This window comes from Seriola dumerili, unplaced genomic scaffold (genome assembly GCF_002260705.1).
Source record: "Seriola dumerili isolate Sdu_G_001 unplaced genomic scaffold, Sdu_1.0 BDQW01000167.1, whole genome shotgun sequence".
NCBI lineage: Eukaryota > Metazoa > Chordata > Actinopteri > Carangiformes > Carangidae > Seriola > Seriola dumerili.
Genome location: NW_019174422.1, coordinates 625529 through 648335, shown reverse-complemented (window position 1 = coordinate 648335; position 22807 = coordinate 625529). Strand labels below are relative to the sequence as shown.

Here is a 22807-nt window from a genome sequence, read left to right as displayed (position 1 = left end):
TTGTCAAGAATTTTCACATGCTTCATTTGAATAATAATGTGATTTTTTTTAATATAATTTTTTACGTGTGTAATTTCTGAAGTTCACATTTTCTGATACATGGATGGTCCAGACAACAACAGGAGCTTTGTGTCCAACTAGTGTTAAAGACCACAACAGGGACACTGAAAACACACCTCTCCACCACAGACGACAGGAAGTAAATGAGTGAAGAGCTGCATTCATCCTCAACACAACACATAATTGCACTCCACCCCCTGTTTTACTGTTTTGGCTCTTGATAAAAGTTTGCAGCCTGGTTACTTCTGCAAGACCTGGAATGACAACAGTCGCAAGTAATAAAAACAGGAATTGAGCTGAGTAGTTTGTCAGCAGTGCAGGTATAGTTTGTTTTCATCATATTTTTGAATGGCCTGAGGTGAGGTATGGTACACAGGCCAGTGCCAGGGGAAGCATTGTGCAACTACAAGCACAGGAAACAAAACATTACACAACCAGACAAAGTCACTATTACAACAATCTGTACGAGAGCACATAAAAATGCATGTATGCACTCAGGCGTGCATAAAGAGCCCAGACAGACGCAGACAGTGGTAAACAGCTCTGCAAACAGGGAAGAGGAACCAAAGTCATATGGCTCTGTTTAGGGCGGGATTTGTGTCTTCCCAAAGATGCTGATTGGTCTCTTGATTAATACTTAAGGCTGTGATTGGTCTTCACATAGACAAGTATTTAAATTCTGTAAAAGGATTAGTGTCCTGAGAAGTGTGTCATCTTAACAGGAGGCAACAATCGGTTGCTGATAGCCCCTCATATAGCATCAGTCCCTCCTATAATGAACCTTCACATGTCTGGATACTGGTGATGGTGATGAATGAGCCACATGAGTTGAATCAGAAAACCATCTGGATAAAATGTGATGGACTTTTACAGTGTAAAATAATTTCTTAGTAGACAAACAGAAAAATGTGACCACATCTCAACCCGATTTTAATCTTTAATTTGTCACCTGTCTATAGTTGTTTCTAAGAACTAGTAAAGGACTTTACACACAGTAGTAATGGAGTCACAAATAGCTGGTACAAGGGTACATTCAATATAATCATGTATGAATATGTTTTTCCTGTTTTCCTAAATGTCACTGTAGGTTTGTACAACATGATCTACAAACTATTTAAATTCTGAATTCTTCTTTTTTTTGTTACTTATTGCTCTTGTGGACAAAAACAGAAAAACATGGAATAATATCACTTTTGATTTACAGTATGAAAACACTTGAGGTTCTGTTAGGACACAGAGACAATGTAAACAAGTGGGTGTGCACAGCACAGTAAACCACATGTCTGTAGTTATCTAGCCTGTGAGCTGTGACTAATAAAGGATTTACCTTGCTGACCCACCCTGTGGATGATGACCAGCTTCACCTCAGACAGCACTGTGAACACACAGTTAAGGTGGAAAGCAATACTAAAGCTTTGTGGGAAACGTATTGCTTTCACAACCTTGGTGTAAAATCACCGAGAGGCCTCTTACCAAACCCCACCCCCACTCCTCTAAACCCCCCCTGCAGGGAGAGGATTATGGGTCATCTTTTAACTGTGCCATCTGCTCCAAATTGACTTTCAATTAACACTGGCAAACGAGAGAGCTGTCAGAGCAAAGAGCAGTGGAGATGCTTCTCCGTGAATGTTAAATTGTTGCATGTTACTGTGCTTGAGGCTGAGGTTCAAATGAGATTTTATCAGTGACAGGAAAGAAGTACACAGTTGATGAGACAGCACTTAGAAGACAAAGAGAACATGCAACAACTCTGGTATAAAGTTTTCCAGCTTATTATTTCAACTTCCTGATCGATTAACCCTCTGTGCTGCAGAGGATCAATATGTGTTTGGCCTTTGGCTGCAGTGCTCTGGCTTCAGATAAAGATCAAAAGCAGAACTCAGCATTAGTCTGCTAACTGACCCCAAGGGACTGTGGGAACTGTAGTAAGATTACAGATATTGCCTTTATAATACATGTCAGCTGTTAGATATTCTCACACAAGCATACACACCTCAAACACACTTGTACACTCCCCCATTTTGATCTTCCTCCCATGTGCACATGCACAGACTGAACACTTCTGTCTTGACCTCTTTTGCTCTCTCTCTACTCACACACTCACTCCACATGCACTTAAGGATAATTACCTATTTCAACACTGCAAGGAGGCAGCGAAGCACAGGAGTGTGTTATTCTATAGATGGCCGTGTGCGGAGGTGGCAGCAGGAGTGCAAACAGCTGGTCAATAGCCCTTGACGCATGGATCATAACCCCTGGGGTCAGAGGGCAGATGAAGTGTGCCACACTATAGACCCTATAGAGAGGGCAGGTGGTCAGTCTAGAGAATAAGCTCCACCCCCAACATAAACACACACACTTAGTGGGTAGAGGCTTTGGTAGACCTGCCAGAAGCAGTAAAGGGTTTCTGGTTCACACTGTACAACTTTTGCTCTTGAGGAGTTGCAGTGCTATAAATAGTACTGGTAGTAATGGTATCACCACAGTTGTAGTAACAGGAGCAGTTACTAGAGGTACAGTAGCAGGAGCAGATGGTATTGAATCTTGATAAAAAGTTAAGACAGTCTAAGGTTAAGCTGCAAGAATAATATGCTTTGACCAAAAAGTGATCCATATTAAAAAAAAAACATAAGGCCCCAGTAATACTAAATTAGTTAAAATAAAAATCAATACCTTGGAAAGGACATTTTCTGACAAGGCATCTACTTGTATTTGCATCTGCCAAAATAGATGCACTGTCCTTACCAAATGGACAATTATGATGGGTGTGAGATGGCCAACATCTAATCTTCTGTTACTGATAAAATAGCATCAGTAATTAAACACTTGATCACACCAGAAAAAGTACAATATTTCTATAGAAACTATTATAACAGGAGTCTAAGTGAAAAAAATGGACATGAAAAAAAAACTAGAATCAAATTCAGTTTTCTTTATTTGTAAAAAATATAACCGAAAAGTTTAATTTAAAAGGACATTATGTACTGGTTGTAGAGAAGAGGTCTAAAACTCAAATCTACAGTCATAAAATAGAAAAGAATTAAATACAAAGACGTGTTACTCCTGATGTTATTGATTAGGTGTGTATTTTGTGTAGCACAACATGACTAACATATGAAAATGCTACCATGAACAAATTATATATAAAAAATAACACTGTTAAATAAAGAATATTGGCAAACTGTAAAACTACAGTGGTTGAGGTATCATTTATTAAATTTACAGTTTTGAGTATAATCTACTTAATGTTATTCAGCATTTTAATGTGAGCACAAACGATGAGAGTACTAGTTGTGCTTCTGATGCAATACCCTAGCGGAGGAATCAAACCTACACGAACAGGACGGCGGAAGTTTGCCTTGTTGCCTAGATACGAGCGCGGAGGGTGGCGCATTCAATAGTCCTTCTGTGAATGAAACTGGCTTTTTGTAGCCGACATTGTGGCTCTACATAGTATGTGTCATCAAGGAATGACCTTCCTTCTGTTTGAGCCCGAATGTCGCCGGTTTCCTTGACGTTGTTGAAGAAGGACTGAATGTGGAAACAGCGCCATTTCTGTCGGCGTCCATGATACGCGATGCTACCGCAGCGGATTCCAGAGCTCAAGCTCGGAACGGCAGCGGGAGAGAAATAGCCGCTCCCCTTTCGCTGCTTCTCTCTACTTCAGCCCACGGCAGGTAAGTAAACTTGTGAGCTGAATGGGAGTTTCTTTTCGCACTGTGGTGTTTTTGTCCGCGTTTAGTGTCCCATGTTTAGCCAGCTTACTCTTTCGCTGTATGACGATATGGCGCACATTTTTGAAGGGAAAACGTCTGACAGTCCTCTAGTAGTCTGCCGGGGCAGCCGCTCCTCCTCCCCCTCGGTCACAACAACAAGCGTACGTGAAAGATAACGTTGGTTTGAAATAGAATCAAACATCTTAGCTGTATTGTGATATACTTTGGGCCATTTTGTGTGCTATGCTTCCAACTGAAACTTTAGACTTGGCCTAACGTTAGCGCGTTGCCGTTTGCTACGCTGGCTAACTATTTAATGGGGAACCGTCGGGCTTTAATGTCACCGTATAGAAGCAGCCTCCGTTCACCTGCCCGACACATACCAAACTAACCTTAGTCTTCGTCGGGACGGGGAGACATTTTGATCAAACTAATTAAACTGAAATGTATCCCGTCTCACCTGGATGATGCGTGCTAGGTAATCGTAAACATAATAATAAACTGTCTTGACAGAGGACGGGGAGCTGTCGGCAGCTAACTTGGCTAACTTAGCTCATTAGCTAAAGGTCGGTGGTCCAGCTAACCTTGCTGCTTGACTGCCAAGTGACGCTAGCTAACCGGAGTTAATACCACAAGTCAGTGAAACATTGGTTGACACTTCGGCTGTTACCAAGTCGCCGGTTCTATGACATATTAACATATTAATGACACCAATACTTAATCTCTGACATCGTTTATAGCCCAGCAATGTAGCATTAATGTCAGCAAATCATCAGTATCTGCACGCACGAAGTTAGAATACACCAAAAGTAGGTTCATCGTTAGTTAAGTCTGCTTTAACGGCATTATTTTTGTTCCTTTCCATGTCGGTTAAATTGCCTTTTAATCGTGGATTGTAGAATAAAGTTGGTATGTGGATAATGCAGTCAGGAGCTAGCTGCCGGGGCTAGTATTTATACAAGAAACAGCTGGGTTGTAGACACTGGTCAGCCATATTTAGCTACGATCGATAAAGCTAGCAAACGTTTCAGCTGTTGTCAATCTGCATTTATTTAACTGACACAATGTTATTTTGTGTACCGGCGCTGACTGCCGATATGGTATGGTTGCATACTGCAAAGCTTCTTATCTTGCCCTTTTGACGTCTCTAACGGGCAACCTATAATATGCCACTGTTGAATGACTACTGGGCCAGCCAATCAAATCGGTGCAGCCTCCATTTGCTCTTCGCGTCGGTTCTCTAATCCACTGCTGCCATATGAAACACATGAACTTGACAGCAAGCGATTCCCACACAGTTACACTCAGTTGCTTGTCAGTTGTTTTGTCATGGACTCTAATCCGGTACATTTTTAGTTCCATTACTCACAATTGAAACTATACAGCTGTTGTTTTTTTTGCGATTGTAGCGGAGGGAATGATAAAAATAATGATAATAAGTAAGGTGGTGCTTCCGGTCTTAGAGGTATTACGAAACCTTGCTTTCTTTTAGGCATTTCAGAAAGATGTTGTCACTGGTCATGACCACTTCTCCTGTCATTTGTTGAGTTAGATTGCATTTATTAAACATTACACATATAGAATGGAATAACTTCAGTCTTTGAGATACATCCACATTAATGTAAGTGAGTCTAGTCTAGTGAGTTTAAACCCTAGCCTGCCATAGAGCGTGGTATTGTGGAGTGTCAGTTATTATTACTAACCTGTTTATCACTTTAAAGCAGCGTATCTTTATTTTTATTTTAATATTTGTTTGCTCTGTTTCAGGTTGTGCCGATGAAGTGAGAATAGCCCCAAAATGGACCCCTGCAACTGAGACGCAAACACATCTTGTGTTTTGCTCAGCAGCTGAGATCATCAGCAGCATAAGCCATGCCTGACGAGTAAAATCCCCTCTTTTGCTCAAAGCAATAAAAAAAAGAAAAAAAAAACCTACTACATGCCTCCACATGTAGAGCCCCTTCAGTGCATCCTGCTGGAGTGACTGCCCCCTCTTCCAGATAGGTTCTGCCTCTTCCTCTCTCCATACCCTTCTCCGCCAACCACCCATAACTACCCATCACAATGCCGCTCCACCTGAGAATGGCCAACACCTGAGGTCCCATGCGTCCAGTGAGCACCGATTCAGACGGTCCTGCTCCTCCTGAAAACCTCTCTTGCCCCTACCCCCTTGTGGGCCCCCTGCCTGCCTCAGAGATGTCCCTGCTCCAGTCGCTGGGGCCAGTACAAAGCTGGCTTGGCCAGGAGCTTGAGAAGTGCGGGATTGATGCCATGATTTACACCCGCTATGTCCTCAGCCTTCTCCTGCATGACAGTTACGACTACGACCTGCAGGACCAGGTGCCTTCTTACTACCTTTAAGAAATATTTCTTGTCAATTCAAACAGCTTATAAAATAATTATTTGTCTTTGTTTGTGTAGTGTATTGTCATCTGAATGGGTAGTGAGTTTTATTCAGGAGAGGAAGTTTGTGTTGTGAATATAATGACATTGTTATAGGAAGATATAAATTTACCACAACAAGTTAACAACAGAGCTTTTCTTTCATTCCATGGCACTTGTACCGTTTACTAATTCCTCCTTTGATTTCTGTCATTTGCCATTACATTTGCTGATATGCAATCTGCTGTTTGTGTGCAGATTGTTATGGTACATAAGACTATAAAAATGTTAATACACGTTTTTAATATGCATATGTAGTATATTATATAATATGTATAATCTTTATATGCTTTGCCTATTTCCATGTTACTGTTTATCATTGGTTTGTCCTCTGTGACTGACAGGAAAATGACATCTTCTTGGGCTGGGAGAAGGGAGCTGGGAAGAAATGGGGTAAGAGTAAGAAGAAAGGAGGGACTGACCTGAGTCTTGAGGAAATGAAGAAACAAGCTGCTGTGCAATGCCTCCGCTCCGCATCTGATGAAGTAAGTATTGTTCTGCCTGATTGTTGTAATCCTGTGGTTCTAATTGTGTTTGAGGAGTGGTCAAATTATCCTTTATTTTTCTGTGATGTAAAGTAATCACTGTTGGAATCACTTTCGGTTTGCAGGAATGCAAACCATTTATTACTCATGCTCAAGCAGGAAATGTTTGACCTGCCTCGTTACATCCGCCAAAGAGGTTATGTTTTCACCCATGTCTGTTTGTTGGTTTGTTTGTCAGCAGGATTATGCAAAAACTACTGAACCGATATGCACCAAACTTGGTGGAGGGATGAGGCATGGGCCAGGGAAGAACCTGTCCAATTTTGGTGCTGATGTGGTTAAAGGGACAGAGGGGCGCTTTCCTTAACATTGCGAGGGCGTTTTTCGTCACTTTTGTCAAGTTCTCAGACGTATTCATAGTGTTGAGATCTGTGACTTTGTACAGTTTGACGCAGGTCCAGATTATATCTAGGATTGTTTGGCCTTGACAGAGTTATGCTCTCTACTTAGTGCCATTCTAATCATTTATGAAACTTTTGAATGAAAAGTGTGAAAAGCATTCTGAATAGAGAAGGCATGAGGGTGTAATTTGTCTAATAATGTCAGGAATCTGTTACTGTAGTACTCCTTGTTGCTTGTTAAGGTGCAGTCATGCAGATATTAATTGCATGAATCACGTGAATAGTCGGTGAATAAAGCCTTGTCAATGTGGGAGGCTAAAGCATTGAACAAGGGGAGATCTTTATTGTAAATGCAATGTCACTTTATTTGGCTGGGTGGCCACACCTTCAGTTAGTCTTCATTAGAAAGGTTATGTTAAGGTCAGCAGTTCAAAGTTCTTCGTTGACATAAAACAATGCTGTCCTTACTTACAATCCATGACCTTCAGTGGAATGGCATTTGTGTGAAACTATCTATTCCTGAAGTATAGATTGTATTTTATGCCTCTTCTGAGTGAAAAAGCTACAGAGATTTGCTGACATTTTTTTTCTGTCCAGCAGTAGTATGGAAGGTGTGCTTTAGTTGGGAGTGACACAAAGCTTGGGGGGAGGGTAGGGGGAATGGTCTGCAAGGCAAGAGGAGGAGTGTTGAGCTCTTCTCTGGGGACTGGACTCTGCGGTCTATTTTTTAACCAGAACACGCTGCACGGGATTGCAGCAGTGAGCAGCAGACTCGGTCGGCTGTCAGCTGACTGGCATTAGCACAATGATGCAAGAGGAAACGCAGGGCAGGAGAAAACCTTGCTTTGCCTTTCATGAGGTGGCATGGTAAGGAATAATATTTTCTGGAAGAGGGAACAGGAAATGAGTGAGCTAAAAAGTGTGACAGGACTGGGACTGTGGAGCAGCTATGTTGTGATTTGTTTGAGCCATTTATCTGACAGTGCCTGTTCGGTCTAAGCTAGCATTTTAACTTAGTTGTGTTGTTTATTTCAAACCCTTGTTTATTTGTTTTTCATAAATCACATTGCTCAATTTGAGAAGGCAGTAAGCCAAACATGATAAGTAGTAAATGTTCAGGGTTTCAGAACATTGTGAGGTAATCACTTATGCTATTGCCTAGCCTTTTATTTTTCTTTTATTCTTTTCTTTTCTTTTCTTTTCTTTTTTTCTTTTGGAAACCATTTCTGCACCATACCTAAATATAGCACAGTCATCGCCAAGCATGCCAAAGCTCTCACAAGTCAGCTGGTTTGACTTGTGTCAACCCCGTGCCTTTCATTCTTTGTTTTGAGTCACATATGTGGTAAAAGTAGCTGTTGGAAACTCTGCATTCTCACCTAAGGCTCTTGAAATACAATTCTTTGGTGTTTATGTCAGGGCTTGTTTGTTTTTTTTGTCTTCTCTGAAGATGATGTTGATTGACTTTGTCATCAATCAGTTTCCAGATTTTCAAATTACATTTCATTCCCATTTCTGGGCATATAACCTTCACCAAACATGTTTATATGTCAGTGTGCTAAGACCAATTGTAATTATTTTTCAAGCTCAATTTTTCAATGGAAAAATATGTGACTCAAAAATCTGTCGTTTGTCGTGTTCTTTTGTGCAGAACTCTGGAATTGAGAGCCTGGTTGAAGAGCTTTGCTCTAAACTTAAGGACATCCAAAACAAACAGAAAGGTTTGGTTTACTCCCTTAACTAACAAATTCAGAACCTTTTTTTAATTAAATAAATAAATACATAAAGTTGAGTAATGGCTGTTCTGATATGATGTTGTATTCTTTAATGTCTTTTACAGAGGAAAAACAGATTCAAAAGAAATCTGATGGCTCTCAGTCTCCAGAGCGAGCTGAGTCCCCCTCTTCAAAGGACCAGGTGGAAATGTAAGCTATATCAATGTGGACATGGTGAACCTATGTGTTTTTGTGTTTACAAAAAGTAGCTGCAAAACACACCCACACTTGTTTATTTGAATGATTCTGCTGTGAATGCATTAAAATCTACTTTTCTGTCTTGTCTGTTGTGACTGCAGGTATTATGAAGCCTTTCCTCCTTTGTCAGAGAAACCTGTTTGTCTCCAAGAGATCATGACGGTGTGGAACAAGGCTAAGGCCTGCGCATACTCAAGTTCATCATCCTCTGCAGCCCCACAGACGAGCACAGACACCTCTTCCCCAAAAGATTGCAACAGTGAAGGTGAGGCTGCAAAGGAGCGAAACCTCGAGGCATGTGGTACCATCACTACCGTGACCAACGAAAGAGGCCAGCCACGACGAAGCAAGAGGGAGAAAGAAAACCGATACCATGGTGGCGCAGCAGCGGAGGAGAAATCTACCGTCCACTCTAAGAGACAGACCAGACACAGATCTGAGGGCAAATACAGACCCAGATCCTGGTCATCTGGCTCTAGTGAGGCAGGCTCCAGCTCAAGCGGGAACCAGGGTGACATTAAGTCATCCAGAAGCAAGGCAGTTAGAATAAGGCACAAATCCAGAGAGGCTGCAAAGAATAAGAGAATACGCAACAGTGGGCAGGTGAAGCTACAGGTGAAAGTAATGGACAAAGAAGAGCGAAGACACACAGGAGGGAGCAGTAGCAGCGCTACTGGAGGTGCTGCCAAACAACCACAGCTTTACAAAAAGGGGAAGAGACCGCTCAAGGAGATTCATAAAGATCCAGGCTGGGTGGAAGCAAAAGAGTCCGGAGTTGAGGCCAGAAACAAAAAGGAATATATGGAGGAGCCACTTTGGTACACTGAGCCCATCACAGAGTATTTTGTACCTTTCAGCAGCAGACAAAGCAAGCTGGAAACAAAATATCGAAGCAAGATGGACTCTTCGGATGGCTTCGCCTTGTCAACTGACATCGAGAGGCTGTCGGAGGGAATCCAGGGAATCTGCATTGCCAATGAGAGCTACCAGAGGGCATACCTAGCAGCAGGCTCGTTCGTGGATGGGCACTTTGTGGAAGGGCCTGGTGAAACAGAGGATGAAACTGCTGAACTCACTGGGACCTCAAGCTGCCCTCAGCCAGAGGATAGTAGAGATTTAGATGACAAGCATCTGTCTGAATTCACTCACTTCTATGAAGTTGATATTTATCAATCCATATTGGATACTAGTGCCTCAGACTCGATACAAGAGAGTCGGATCTTAAGCATGATTCGACAAAAAAGCAAAGAGCAAAGAGACGTTGAGGCAGAATGTTGTTTAGTGTTAGATGGCCTTGAGCAGCAAGGGAAAAGTGCAATACGGGCAGACTCACAGGAAGCTTCGGGATCTGTTGGATTCTTAATGGAGGATCTTGAAAACATGGCTCAAGTGTGGGGATGTTATTCACCATCTACTTCAGAAGATATAGATGGAGAAAGCTTCATAGGAGACTCTCCCATTCGGCTTTCCCCCCTCCTTGATAGTGTTTCATTCACCCTGAGCAAGCTATCTGGAAATCTGGAGGAGCCACCTGTCCCTGAGGCCACCAGTGAACCATCTGGTTTGAACTCATCCTGCTTCTCTCTTTTTGAGCTGCAGTATGACAGCCCCACTTTTCCTTTTCCCCGTGACTCACTCACCCACGGTCACGAAAACAACACAGACGTCTGTAGCTGTCTCGACCCACATTCTAATAAACAGTCTCGTTTGCTAATATGGACCAAAAATAGTGCCTTTGACGAAACTGAACACTGTTCTAACCTTTCAACGCGAACTTGCAGTCCGTGGTCACATTCAGAGGAGACGCGTTCAGACAACGAACAAGGAAATGCTCCCACAGAAGATGCTGCTCAAATTGGCAATGAAGAGATTGATTGTATAATCCCTCCTCTCTCTAGTACATATCTAGAGGATGAAATCTTGGATTTTTTGCAAGATGAGACTGGACGAAAGTGTGAGGAGGTCAGTGTTAGCACAGCATCCAATCAGACCTTCACCAAAAAATCTAAATTGGAGTCCATTTGTGGTATAGCATTAGAGGAGGATGAGAGTAAACAGTACAGCACTGGCATGTTTTCGGACAACACAAACCAACAGAGTGATGATTACAGCTCAGGGATAATAAAGGACATTTGGACTGCAATCAGAGATGGCAAATCTGTAATGTCAAGGCAAGGAGCAGAAAAACCAAGCGAGGGGCTGTTCTCAGATGAGTCAGGCAGTTACTGCTGCAGCTGTCCGGAGGTGCAGGCAAAAGGACTTCCAATTCAGGGACCTCAGAAAAAAGCAGTGCAACGGTCAGAGTATCACCTTTGGGAAGGCAAGAAAGAAGAACAGGACTTAGCCAAAAACAAACTCTCCAAGGTAGATGGTGCTGGGGATTACATGACTCCGTCCAAGCCCTGGGACTTGAACTCTGACAAGGAGAGTACATCATTCATCCTAGGAGGGGTGTATGGAGAATTGAAGACACTAAGCGGTGATAAAAATTGGGCTGTTGTGCCGCCAAGTGACACCCAAGATAGCCTGCTACAGTGTGCTGCCGCAGCTGCATCTGCTTCTAGCTCTGACATGCTCACCATCACTGGCACAGATGTTTTCATGAACACGAGCAGCTGCTTCGCCCCTGGGCACAGGCCCCTGTGGAGGCCTCTTGTGTCCTTTGGGCAGAGTGACCAGGCCATTAAAGGAGGTGGAGATGGATTGAATAAGGGATTTTCTTTCATCTTCCATGAAGATTTGCTTGGATCTTACGGAGGCTTGCATAGTGAGGAACAAGGTTTAGAATACCCGTTCGCATCCTTCAACCTAAACAATCCCTTCTCTCAAGTCCTCCATGTTGAGTGTTCTTTTGAGCCTGAGGACATGGCTTCTTTCAGTCCAGGTTTCAAGCCCAAATCTATTCTTTGCTCGGACTCAGAGAATGAAACCTTCCACCCACGAATATATGGCATCAACCGGACGCAGTATAGGGCCATTCGCATTTCCCCCAGGACTCATTTCCGACCAATTTCAGCTTCAGAGTTGTCTCCTGGAGGAGTAAGTGATTCAGAGGCTGAGACTGACAAAGAGGAGATGAGTTTTCCCGTCCTGGCGCCAGTGGACGTCTTTGATGATCCTCAGGCAGACCTCAAACCTCTGGAGGAGGATGCAGAATGTGAGGGCCCTTATTATGGGAAGTCAGAACTGGAATCTGGTAAATTTTTACCCAGATTAAAGAAGTCTGGCATGGAGAAGAGTGCCCAGACTTCTCTGGATTCACAGGAGGGCTCCAGTGCCCTCCTGCCAATCGCTGAGCAAGAGATTTGCTTAGACTGCAAAACGGCAGCAGCTGCATCAACTGCAGGTGGACAGACGGACGTCTCAGTCGCCAAGATTCAAAAAGAGGAATCTTCAGGAGAGAAACAGTCCTGTTTATGTGCACCAGCAGGTCAGATCCCTAAGTATGGGATTGCTTATGACTTTGTTGGAGATGTGCCGGAGGTGAGGGTTTCTTTGAAATTATTTCCTAAGATTATCAGTGTGTTGTCATCAGTAACAAAAATATAGACCTAACCATACAGTATTTCATAATCTGACATCAGCTGTTGTCAGGTTCCACCTGTGATGTCTCAGGCAGCTGTTTACCGAAACACACTAACCACTTCTCATTTGTCTCGTTTAGTTCCCTCTGTTAAATATAAGTGGACAGGGAGGAACTGGCAACCAGCAAGATGAGTGCTGGTGGCAGAACACACTCTATTCACCCCTTTTCCCTGGCTCTCAGTGTACAGGTAAATGTGTTAAGAAAAAAGCCTTTAAATGATTAAATTAAGCAATTTAAAATTTTTACCATTTCATTCACATCACATCAAACCACTGACAGTTCATGCTTTTGTCATTATTTTTATTTCAAATTAAGAGACTATTAGTATCACACTCACATTTGTATTAGGGGTAAAAGTAATTAGTTAACATACAACTTACTAAACACAATTAATTGTACATACATGGTCCAACACAGAGTATGAGCTGAAAACTGTAGTTTGGAAGTGAGTCATCTTGCACCAGATGAACTCTGTTGAAGTCTGCACACGATATTTTTACTATTTGTGTTGGACAAAGAAAGTCTTAACTTGTTTTAACTTGTTACTTTAAACTGCTAGTTACCTACTTCAGCTCTAAAGTGCTGCTGTTGATTGGAAACTGTATGTCCAAATCTTGCCACAGATCCACACTGACACTCTGCTCTCCATAGATATTAAATAGTCGTATAGTGCCATATTACCAGAATATATGTAATCTAAAGGACTACTTGTAATAATGAAAGTATTTAATCACAGCTACAAGGCAATACTGTAACCTGAACTCATCAACAGTTGAATTGGAGCAATTGTCTAAATATAAAGCTCATAAACCGAAAGCACAACAGGGTGCTGGTTTAGGGCACAGAAAGCAAGGAAGCGAGGAAGGAAGTGAACATTTTTTTTTTCGTTTCCTCTGTTGGACCCAGAACATATCCAACCATGCAACAATATTTATGTGCTTTCTCATTTTCCTTGAATCACGCTTAGCTGGCCACTGGAATACAGCAGCACCTTGTGGGATCTGGGTGTAGTCACACTCAAACAGTATAACAGGTGTATTAAGTGAACAGTGTAAATCTGTAACATAAACTCAAAAAGAGTAGATCAGTGTGAAGTGACCCAAAATAAAATACATTTTATTGATTGTAAACCTTGATTTAAGAATGAATGGTCAGTCTTTGAGAGAGTGAATTCCTACTATATTATATTGCAGTACATTAACAGTTTACAGATGAAGAAACTAGAAGAAACCGATGGATCGGCCAAATATTGAGCTCAGCTGCTGTCAAAATATTTAAGCCATCTAAACAGTACTCCCATTTTTGGTAACAGCTTCCAAAATCCCCTGAGTGAACATGGTAAAGACATTTGCTGTGGCAATCAAGCTGAAATTCCTAATTAGGTCACAGAAACTGAAGGGTCACAGTAAGGCAGCTCACAAACACTGAAACTCTACAAATGCTCACAAACTGACACTGAGTAGTTGGCACTTTTTAGACCCTGTTCACTTTGAAAATTCAACAGATGCAGGAGGTAAAGGAAGCAACAGTGCAGTGATATTTAGCATGGATATTTCTATACGCAGCATTCTAACTTTTTTCTCTGTCTTCCCTCTCCAGGGAGCAGCAACATTTGAATACTCCAGTTTTGCAGAGGACGCTCGTCTTCGAGAGGAAACTTCCTCTCCTTTTGTGACTGGACCTCTACCAGCAAAGATTCAGGGTCATCTCAGAGCTGGAAAACCTAATGTAGGCTAATTTTCTGAGACACCCCTCCAAAACCCCGCACATAACCCTGCTGGTTTTCATTTACTAACTTAAATCCATGTGTAATCAACAATCAGATCAACAAAAAGTGAGTGAAAAATAGGAAAACTCAAAAAAACATATTCTGTCTTTGAGTGATGCCATGTGCGGACATGCATTTTAGGCATTTTAGAATTTGTTTCAGTTGATTCTTCTGTACACTGATCCTCATTCAAGTCTCACAGTTAGGTAGTAGGGACAATCTTTTGTTCTATCCTTGTCAGTTTTGTTCCCACCATTTTGCTTTTGAACTAGGTTACTGGTAGTTGGTGGTGTCTGAATGGTTGTGCATGTATGTTTGTCCAGCCAGTCTCACTCCTCTTTTTCTAGTTAAACCTAATGTTGTGTGAAACAACTGCTATCGCATACTCTACTTTCCATCTTGTGTTCAGAAAGACATTATAACAGATGTTGAGATTTTTGAGTTGTGTAAGAATTTGAGAGTTTAATTTAAATAGTTTGTTTGGAAGACTTTCTGAATGTGAAGTAGAGAATGTGTGCAGCTTTCTTCTAAATATCCATGAATTCCCCATGTGTGAAAAGTTATCATAAATGAGTCTGATCTTTGAATGGTGATAGTCTTTCAAAAGCTAGCAGTAGACATAGTATGGTTTGTGAGGCTAAAATAAAAAATCCTTTAAAAATAACAATAAAAAAAGAAAAAAACAGGAAATCAAAAGGAGTTTTGTTGGCAAAAATACTAATAATCTACTTGAAATGCAATGCTGTAAAAGAATTGGGGAAAAAAAACGAAAAAAAGTTTGTGTTCTGGGGTCAAGACCCATCATGAAAAGACATGACTACAGCCATTTCTGCAGACACCTGTGTTGCAATTGAATGAAACTTTTTTAAATTTTTTTTTGTAATTTCTATGGTACAGACTATTGGTGCTATAAGTATGTTCAAAAATCTTTTGGAGTTGCAGTTCCATTTTATGGCTGTGATAAGTAGATGGCAAAGCCTAGTTTTGTTTGTAGTCCAGACAGTCAGACTCCATGAATATATTTTTGCGAAAAATTGTGAAAAGAAGAAAAAAGTTTTGCCTGATTCTTTGCTTAATGTGGCTTGGTTTTTATTTTAAGGTAACCTCTTAGTTGTCAGGCCTGTAACAGCTGAAGCAGAAATACTTGCAGGTATTTAAATCTCACGTTTTTTTTACACATCGTTTCAGTTCATTGTCTCCCAGCAGAAAGGACAAAATCAGCATTGAGTGATGTTAACTGTCCATGCTGCAACTAAACAAAATCTATAACAAAACAAGTGGCGGGGCAATGGTCAAACCAAAAAACATGGTTATAATTACACTAAGGTACAAATGCTTTTTTTTTTTTTTTTCCATGTGAGGTGTGTTTTTATTTTTTGGTTTACAATATATCTTGTTGAAATATTGAGTAATGTCTCACTGTGTGTGTCAGCATAGAACTTGTGAAGGCACTGGTTCAGAGTGAGTGTACTAGAACTTTATCTCAGAGAATTGTGAATGTATGCAGACATATATTCACAAAAATATAAATGCATTAGTGCCCCACCAATTCGACACACCCTGAACAAAGTAGCTACGAAACCTTTGAGATGTTGTTTGCTGACCCTTCTCGTGACCTGTGCTTTGAAAATTACATTTAGTTAAAAGCATCTGCAGATATATTTCCCTCTGATTTAACTCTATTTTTTCAAACAGGTTTTGAGGACAGTAGCAGGGTGACTTATTTGTCACATCATACCTTGAAACTGAAGCACAGATAACTAAAATCATCCTTCCATTAACGGGTAATTAAAAATATGTTATCAGAGTGAGCAGACTCGCTTTAAAGCAGTGTTGCAGGCGAAAGTGTCTCTATCGCGGGCATGGCTTTGGAAATGGCTTCCTCATTTGAAAATGCAAAGATTGTAAAGGCCCAAGATTTGTTCAATCCAATGCCACTTCAATTGAAAAAAGGACTCCCAAGTAGCTGAATGAAAGGTACTCAACTTCAGGGTCTTGTCACCTTTCTTTGACAGTCATCAGACACTCAGGAATTTTTTAATATAAGCATACTGCATAATCTACACTCAGACCCGTGACAGTGCATTGATGCATTAATGTAAAACCTTTCTTTGATTGTAGAGCAGTAATTATTGACAGGAGTTCTCTCCAAGCAAACCACAGAGGTGACTGTCATTAATTTAGAGCTATAGGTTTAGGGGGGAAAAAAAAAAAAAAAAAGAACTAAGCCATTGTAGATTGCATAAGCAATGCGGAGGGGAATTCAAAAGCCCTGAGTCCTATGCAATACCTTGGCGCATGTTAACATTCAACAGTATATGGAGAAAAGTCATTCAGTTAATTTTGCATGTTGATTACTTTTGAGTGAGGGACACCTGAGAAAAAATAAACCATGGAATGTCTCTGAAAATGCAGCATGCAGACATCACTCTCCATCTTTTTATGTTGGGTTGAACAAAATATTTTGGTTTAAAAAAATAAAAAAAATGCGAGTGAGGTGATATCAATGATTGAAAGAATGTGTGTGTGTGTGTGTGTGTGTGTGTGTGTGTGTGTGTGTGTGTGTGAGAGAATCTGTCAATGAATGTGTGCAAGAAGCTAACTTACATGAGAGTTGAAAGGAATGCATCACACCTTTCTCCATTTAATTCTTCCATTTTGATAGGCCGTGTTAAAAAAAAAAAAAAATCAAAACAAAATAAATAAAAACAAAAAACACTTATGATGAGAAAATGCATTCAGTGGGGGTATATGCATTTGGAGCGACATTGACAGGGTGGCTGATTTTCAGATGCATATCCAGCACTGAAAACTGAAAACGAGTTTTCCTCGTCTTTTCATTCCCACCCAGATGATGCTCCTTCACCCTCACCCTTCCTCTATGTTCCTAAATCCCATCTGTCCAGAGTAGCTGTGTTGTTCTAATTTCATGTACACCCTGAGTAAATTATTTTGTTTCATTGTGGATTTTCTTAACATCTAATAAAGGAATAAACCAAACCTCAGCCGATGAACTCCTCTGTCTTCTTTGTTTCTCTTTTGTTTTGTTTTATTTTAGTGCACATGCAAAGGCGGTGACTGCAAAGGCGGTGACTGCTCAGACAGGAAGAACAGCTGTACTTATTAGCTACACAACCTCATGGTAACACTAGAGGGCAGGGTCAGGATGCTGTAGCAGAGACTGCTTCTTCATAACTTACAACACATATCGGTCTTTAGCCGTTTTCTTATTTTATTTGAAGGTGTATGCTTAATAATATTTTTGTGAAAGTTTGAAACATTTTAAGAAGCATCCATTTACATTAAGATATTTATATTGTGGGTTGTCACTGGAAACAAAAAGTGCTTAACACCAGTCAGGCTGATCAGTGTATACTGTTTAGTGGACACTAGTACATCCATCAAGTCACCATCACTTTTGCTTCATATAAGAGATCTATTTATAGTTATTTATATATGAGATTAATTTATATGTTACTAGTAGCTGTAACCAAGTGATTATTCAAACAATAAACAAACAAACCTTGGAAATAAATTTCCTTTCCTCATTTTGTATACTTCATTTTAAATAAATGTTTAATTTTGTTGGTCTCATTGTTTCATTAGCATGTATTCTATATCTTTCTTAGTAGTCTTTTTTTTAAATAACCCATAAGGCACTCTGAACTGCATTCATTCATACAAGAACATACGAATTGATTGAATCTGATAAACAGCTGCACCAGGACGTTTAATAAGGGTTTCAATCAATATGGCAACTATACTATTCAATGTGAGAAGGGAGTAACACGAGGGTATTCAAGGTACAGCTATACAGAAAACACAATTTTGGAGCCTGAGAATAAGACAATCGATATTCTACAAGTAATATTACAACGTTTTTCATATTAACGACTATTATAAATCGTTGTGTAATAAATTGTAGGTGTGGAGTTCACTTTTTGTACCAAAATGCCTCCATAATATGACTGTGCAGGAGCTCAGGTTGTTATGAGGTCGATTATTAATGCCTTCAGGTCCAGACAGGTGAATATATCGACGGTGAACATTCTTGACTCGATTACACCGCACTCTCGATACAAGTTTGTTTTAAAATGGCGGCGGAAGCGTCGACACAGGTACGAAATGTTTAGGATACCGGATAAACTTGCCAAATGTGCTCGGTCACATAACTCGTAATTGTTTTCTGCCTATTGATGCTGTGAAAGCAAAAGTAAAAACAAATGCCTCTCGTATTTGAACTTATTTTGGCTCCACTTGAGGAAGCGCTGGTAAAATGTGAGTTGGCGACAGCAGCAAGTGCACTTGGCGAGCAAATCCGGTTCGACGTGTTGTTTATGTTTATCAGCCGCCTTTCCTTCTTGAGTTGAATGTATGTGTCTGTCCCGACAAATGGCCTCACACTAGTGCTTTTCTTGTGTGCACTAAGCTACGTTGAGGAGGCAGGAAGGAGGCGATGATGGTGCAGCAGTAGTCACAGCATCATCATGGACCGCTCCGGCCGGCGGATACCTGCCACCCACCTGTAGCATCAACCGGCAGCATGGCGAACACGACCCACGGCAACCAGGAGCGAAGAGACAGCCGCTGTGGTAGGTCACAGTGATGCGCTTTGTATTTATCACGGTTAACACACATAACGCACAAAGTCAGCACTGATATTTTTCGTGCTGTTCTCCCTGGTAACATTACAGGTCAAGCCAAACTGCATTAAAAAAAAAAAATTATGTTAAATGTGTCTTTGAATACCGTGCATTTACACAGTTAATAAACCATAATATTGAGCAATTGTGAATGATTTAATATCGGTCTAGAATTCGGGACACATTTAATATGCAAAAGGCCAGTTGCTGAGATACAATTTAAACCTTAAACCACACAGTTAATGTACCTGACTCTTAACATTTTGCAGGCTTTAATTTGCTCAGAAGACAGTCTTTGTTTCAGCAGACATTTCAAGTTTCCAGCAGCATGTGCTGAGATGAAACTGAAACTTTAAACTCTAGATAATATGAGGTCAGTCTTCAATTCAGCATGTATTTAAATTAATAAGTTGTACTCGCTGAGTTAAAATGTGAATTTTAATCTACTCGGACTTGTCTATTTCTCACCACTGTCTTGCAAGGTGTTTGTAAGGCTGTACTTAAAAGTTGTGTGATGTGTAAATAGCCTGGAAAACCAAGGACTTCTCAAATATTTTTCATTTCATTTCATGTGTTCTTTAATATATGCATCACACCCTGCATTCTGCTCTACAGCTGAGAAAGTGCCGCTTAGAAATTTGAACTGTATCTCAACCACTCGGAAAACTACTTGAGCAATTTACCACTTTTCAGAATTTGTGATGTCAGCCAACCTAAGATGAAAGTGAAGGTGCGTTTCCTCATGCTGCCTATTGATAGTGATAACATGACTCACAGGAGAAGATTTGGGTGGGTGATTCAGTGAAGTAGACAGTAACAACAACCTTGTTGTTTTTGATGATTTAAAACAACATGAACATGCATGCCTGTGTTGGTGTGGCCCTCACACGGTTAGTTGCTTAATACTTGGTGATTAAAATCTTATGAGTGATGCTGCATTTTTATTTAAATATAATGCATTTCAGCTAAGGATGCCACTTTTACAGCAGTACATGGTGGTAATAATAATAGTAATGAGTTTATAAACAACCTGACATTTATTGTTGAGCTGTAGTTATACATTATTTCCCCATTGGCACTGGATCAAGCTGGGACAAAGTCTACCAGGCTCACATGACCACATGCAGGTCATGGTTTAGAGCTTGGGTAAGAATCTGACTTTGTGTGTCAACCATTTGGAAAACATTAGTCCCTCTGCTCGGGTTTGGACTTTTTATTTTACTTACCAAATTAGTTGTTTCACCATGGTCACAGTTACAGTAAATTAGTTATTGCGAAGTCCACTGTTGTTTATAAAAAGACAAGTGTGTGTGTGTGTGTGTGTGTGTTTTCAAAGCCCTTATTTGTCCTTGTTTTGTTGAAAAACAGAACACCTCCACATACAACTACAACTTAACTGCAATGTTTGAATGCTGTCGAATGGATCTGAAATGTGTAACAGAAGGGGGAGGGAGTGTGTCTGTCCCTGAGAGTCAGGAGTTTAATTAATGCTGCTTGAGAGCTTAGACACTCTAGCTTTAGCTTAGCTTCCCAGCTGGTGTTAAAGCATGATGTAGCCCTGCTGGGGCCCTTTTCTCATTACATAGCAGAGTCCTGTTACAGCCTGGTTACTGTGGGATTAGTTTTCGCCTCTCAAGGCTCCCACGCCCATGTTTTTAATGCCCTGATCTATTGGAAGAAACCTTTAATAATGTTTACATTTAGTGAGGATGCAATTGTCAATTTGTAGATTCTTTCTTTTTTTTCTTTTTTGATTGATTGTGTAGTCTATAAAATATCAGAAAACCACAATCAGGGCAGATTAAGGGTGTCCCTGGAGCAAAAATGAGCTGTGGGTTCCTGTTTACCCTAACCTTTCTTCCACTTTCTCTGCATTGTATTACTTAGTAATTATAATTAGTTTGTGGCGACTTAAGCATACATTTATTTAAGCATATGCACTAAAATAAAGTGAACAATGAAGGGTTTAACTTTAAAATGTACCTCAGAGGAGCCTGTAATATAATAATGCAGGTGTCACCTTATATCATTCCTCTGTGGTCCTCACAGTATTACCAGACAAATCAGCAATTACTCAAACAACCACAAACTAATTGCCAGATGGTGAACCCCCTGGTACTGCTCTGCATGGTTGGTTATTATCCTTGATTACAATGCACCAGAGACCAAGAGGATGTCTTCAGATTACTTGTTTTGTCTGATCAACAGACAATATTCAGTTTAGATATAAAACAGAGAAACTGGACAGGACCAACAAATGTTTGGCATTTTTGGTTCATAAATGACGTCATAAGAACTAATCAATCATCACAATGATTTTAGATTAATTTTTGACGGCTGGTTTTAAGGCTCAGTGTCTGAATACAGGCTGTGTGCATTTCTCTGTGGACTGAGGCTTTGATACTTTCACAGTATTAATATAGAGCCTAGACCTGCTTTATAATCAAACAACACATGGACATCTACCTTTATACAATATGAAAATATGTTTGAAGCTGCACTGTTTACATCCATGTTTACAAGCTAGCAGTTTTCTTCTTCCTGGAATTTATGGGCATTTTGCTTGATTTCTTTCTGCGTTACAGCCACCAACTGTCCATCAGTGAAACTGATAGCAGCAATGTTTTACTGTGGATTTACAAAACATAAAGCAGTAAAAGGTATTGTCCAGTAATATTTGTTTTGAAACACAAAAGTGAGATAGGAAGGTTGATCTCCTTTTGCAGGTTTGTCATTATTCTATGGGCCGTGATGGGTAAGAAGGTTGTACACTCGTGGGTCACACGTACGCGCCACTACAATTTCTTCAATCAATCAAGTTGAATTTTCACAGTAATATAACTTTTTATTTTTTATAACTATTCTGGTAATCAAAACAGCTGTAAAAAATTGTTAAAATCAAACTAATTGAGTCTTATCTTCTTTTGAAGGTGTGTCTGGAGTAGCTATAGTGGAGAATGGCTCTGTAGTCAAAGATCCAACTGTCTCTGACCTCCAAGATCATACCAACTGCCACTGCCATGAATCCAGTTCAACCCCGCAGAGCGAGCCCGTCCTGCCCACTTACAAGCCGTCCTGCTCCTCTACCCCCAACTACTACAGCAGCCCCCAGAAAAGCTACTCAGACCTGGATCAGGACAGCCACAGCTTCACTTCCCAGGACTCAGGTATCCCCACTCTGGAGATCAACCCTCCAGAGCCCATCATCCACAGCCACCAACGCTCAGGCGACGCAGGCCTCATCCTGGACGCCAGTCATGATTCTCCTGCCACTTTACCTTTGGATGATGATCCCGCTAACAACACCATCCGCAAATCCTCCACCTTCCCCCGCAGCGGGTACGACTCCATCCGCCTCTTCAGCCCCGCCATCAGATTATCCGCCACCACGGGGATGGGTCTCGGTGGTGGAGCCTTAAACCGCAGCGATGACATCTCTGTGTGCAGTGTGTCCAGCATGAGCACTGAGCTGTCGGTCTCCAATGAAGACATCTTGGATTTCACAGTCACTTCTGACTCCAGCGCCATTGTCACCCTAGAAACAGACGACATCGGCGCTGCTCACTTCTCAGACGTGATGTTGTCGTCATCTCCAGGAAGAGACTTGTGGAGTCCTGTACGACCATATCTGGGGTCAGGTGTCATGCAGCAGGAAGACGATGGCAGGCAAAAGAAACTGGGACCCCTGGCAAGCTTATTCAACAGGTAAGTTCAGTTATGACAGAATATCTGT

The 22807-nt window shown here is 40.9% G+C and overlaps 2 protein-coding genes across 5 annotated transcripts in view; both read left to right on the top strand.

The window, feature by feature from the left end:
* The first annotated feature begins 3631 nt into the window (after nt 1-3631).
* Nucleotides 3632-17436, top strand: kiaa0232 (KIAA0232 ortholog). Of its 2 annotated transcripts, none has more exons than XM_022752276.1 (8): nt 3632-3737; nt 5544-6116; nt 6563-6703; nt 8756-8825; nt 8945-9029; nt 9179-12560; nt 12742-12850; nt 14263-17436. In XM_022752276.1, the coding sequence occupies exons 2-8, from the start codon at nt 5880-5882 to the stop codon at nt 14277-14279; spliced, it is 4041 nt and encodes a 1346-aa protein (XP_022607997.1). In that variant the 5' UTR covers nt 3632-3737; nt 5544-5879; the 3' UTR covers nt 14280-17436. The 2 variants fall into 2 exon arrangements, with proteins under 2 accessions (XP_022607997.1, XP_022607998.1); XM_022752277.1 differs by lacking the exon at nt 3632-3737 and adding an exon at nt 3872-3937.
* A 1095-nt stretch (nt 17437-18531) lies between these two features.
* Nucleotides 18532-22807, top strand: part of tbc1d14 (TBC1 domain family member 14) — a 42352-nt gene continuing 38076 nt past the window's right edge. For 2 of the 3 annotated variants that reach the window (XM_022752281.1, XM_022752279.1), the window contains exons 1-3: nt 18532-18549; nt 18861-19023; nt 22005-22779. In XM_022752281.1, coding sequence (XP_022608002.1) covers nt 18975-19023; nt 22005-22779 — 824 coding nt within the window. In that variant the 5' untranslated portion in view covers nt 18532-18549; nt 18861-18974. Of the gene's footprint in view, nt 18550-18789; nt 19024-22004; nt 22780-22807 lie in introns of those variants that run through there. The other variant, XM_022752280.1, reaches the window with a different exon arrangement.

Coding starts and splice junctions, on each gene's coding strand:
- kiaa0232 (XM_022752276.1), top strand. CDS start 5,880: ATGCGTCCAGTGAGCACCGATTCAGACGGTCCTGCTCCTCCTGAAAAC. Junction 6,117..6,562: donor ACTACGACCTGCAGGACCAG/GTGCCTTCTTAC, acceptor TGTGACTGACAG/GAAAATGACATCTTCTTGGG. Junction 9,030..9,178: donor TCAAAGGACCAGGTGGAAAT/GTAAGCTATATC, acceptor TTGTGACTGCAG/GTATTATGAAGCCTTTCCTC.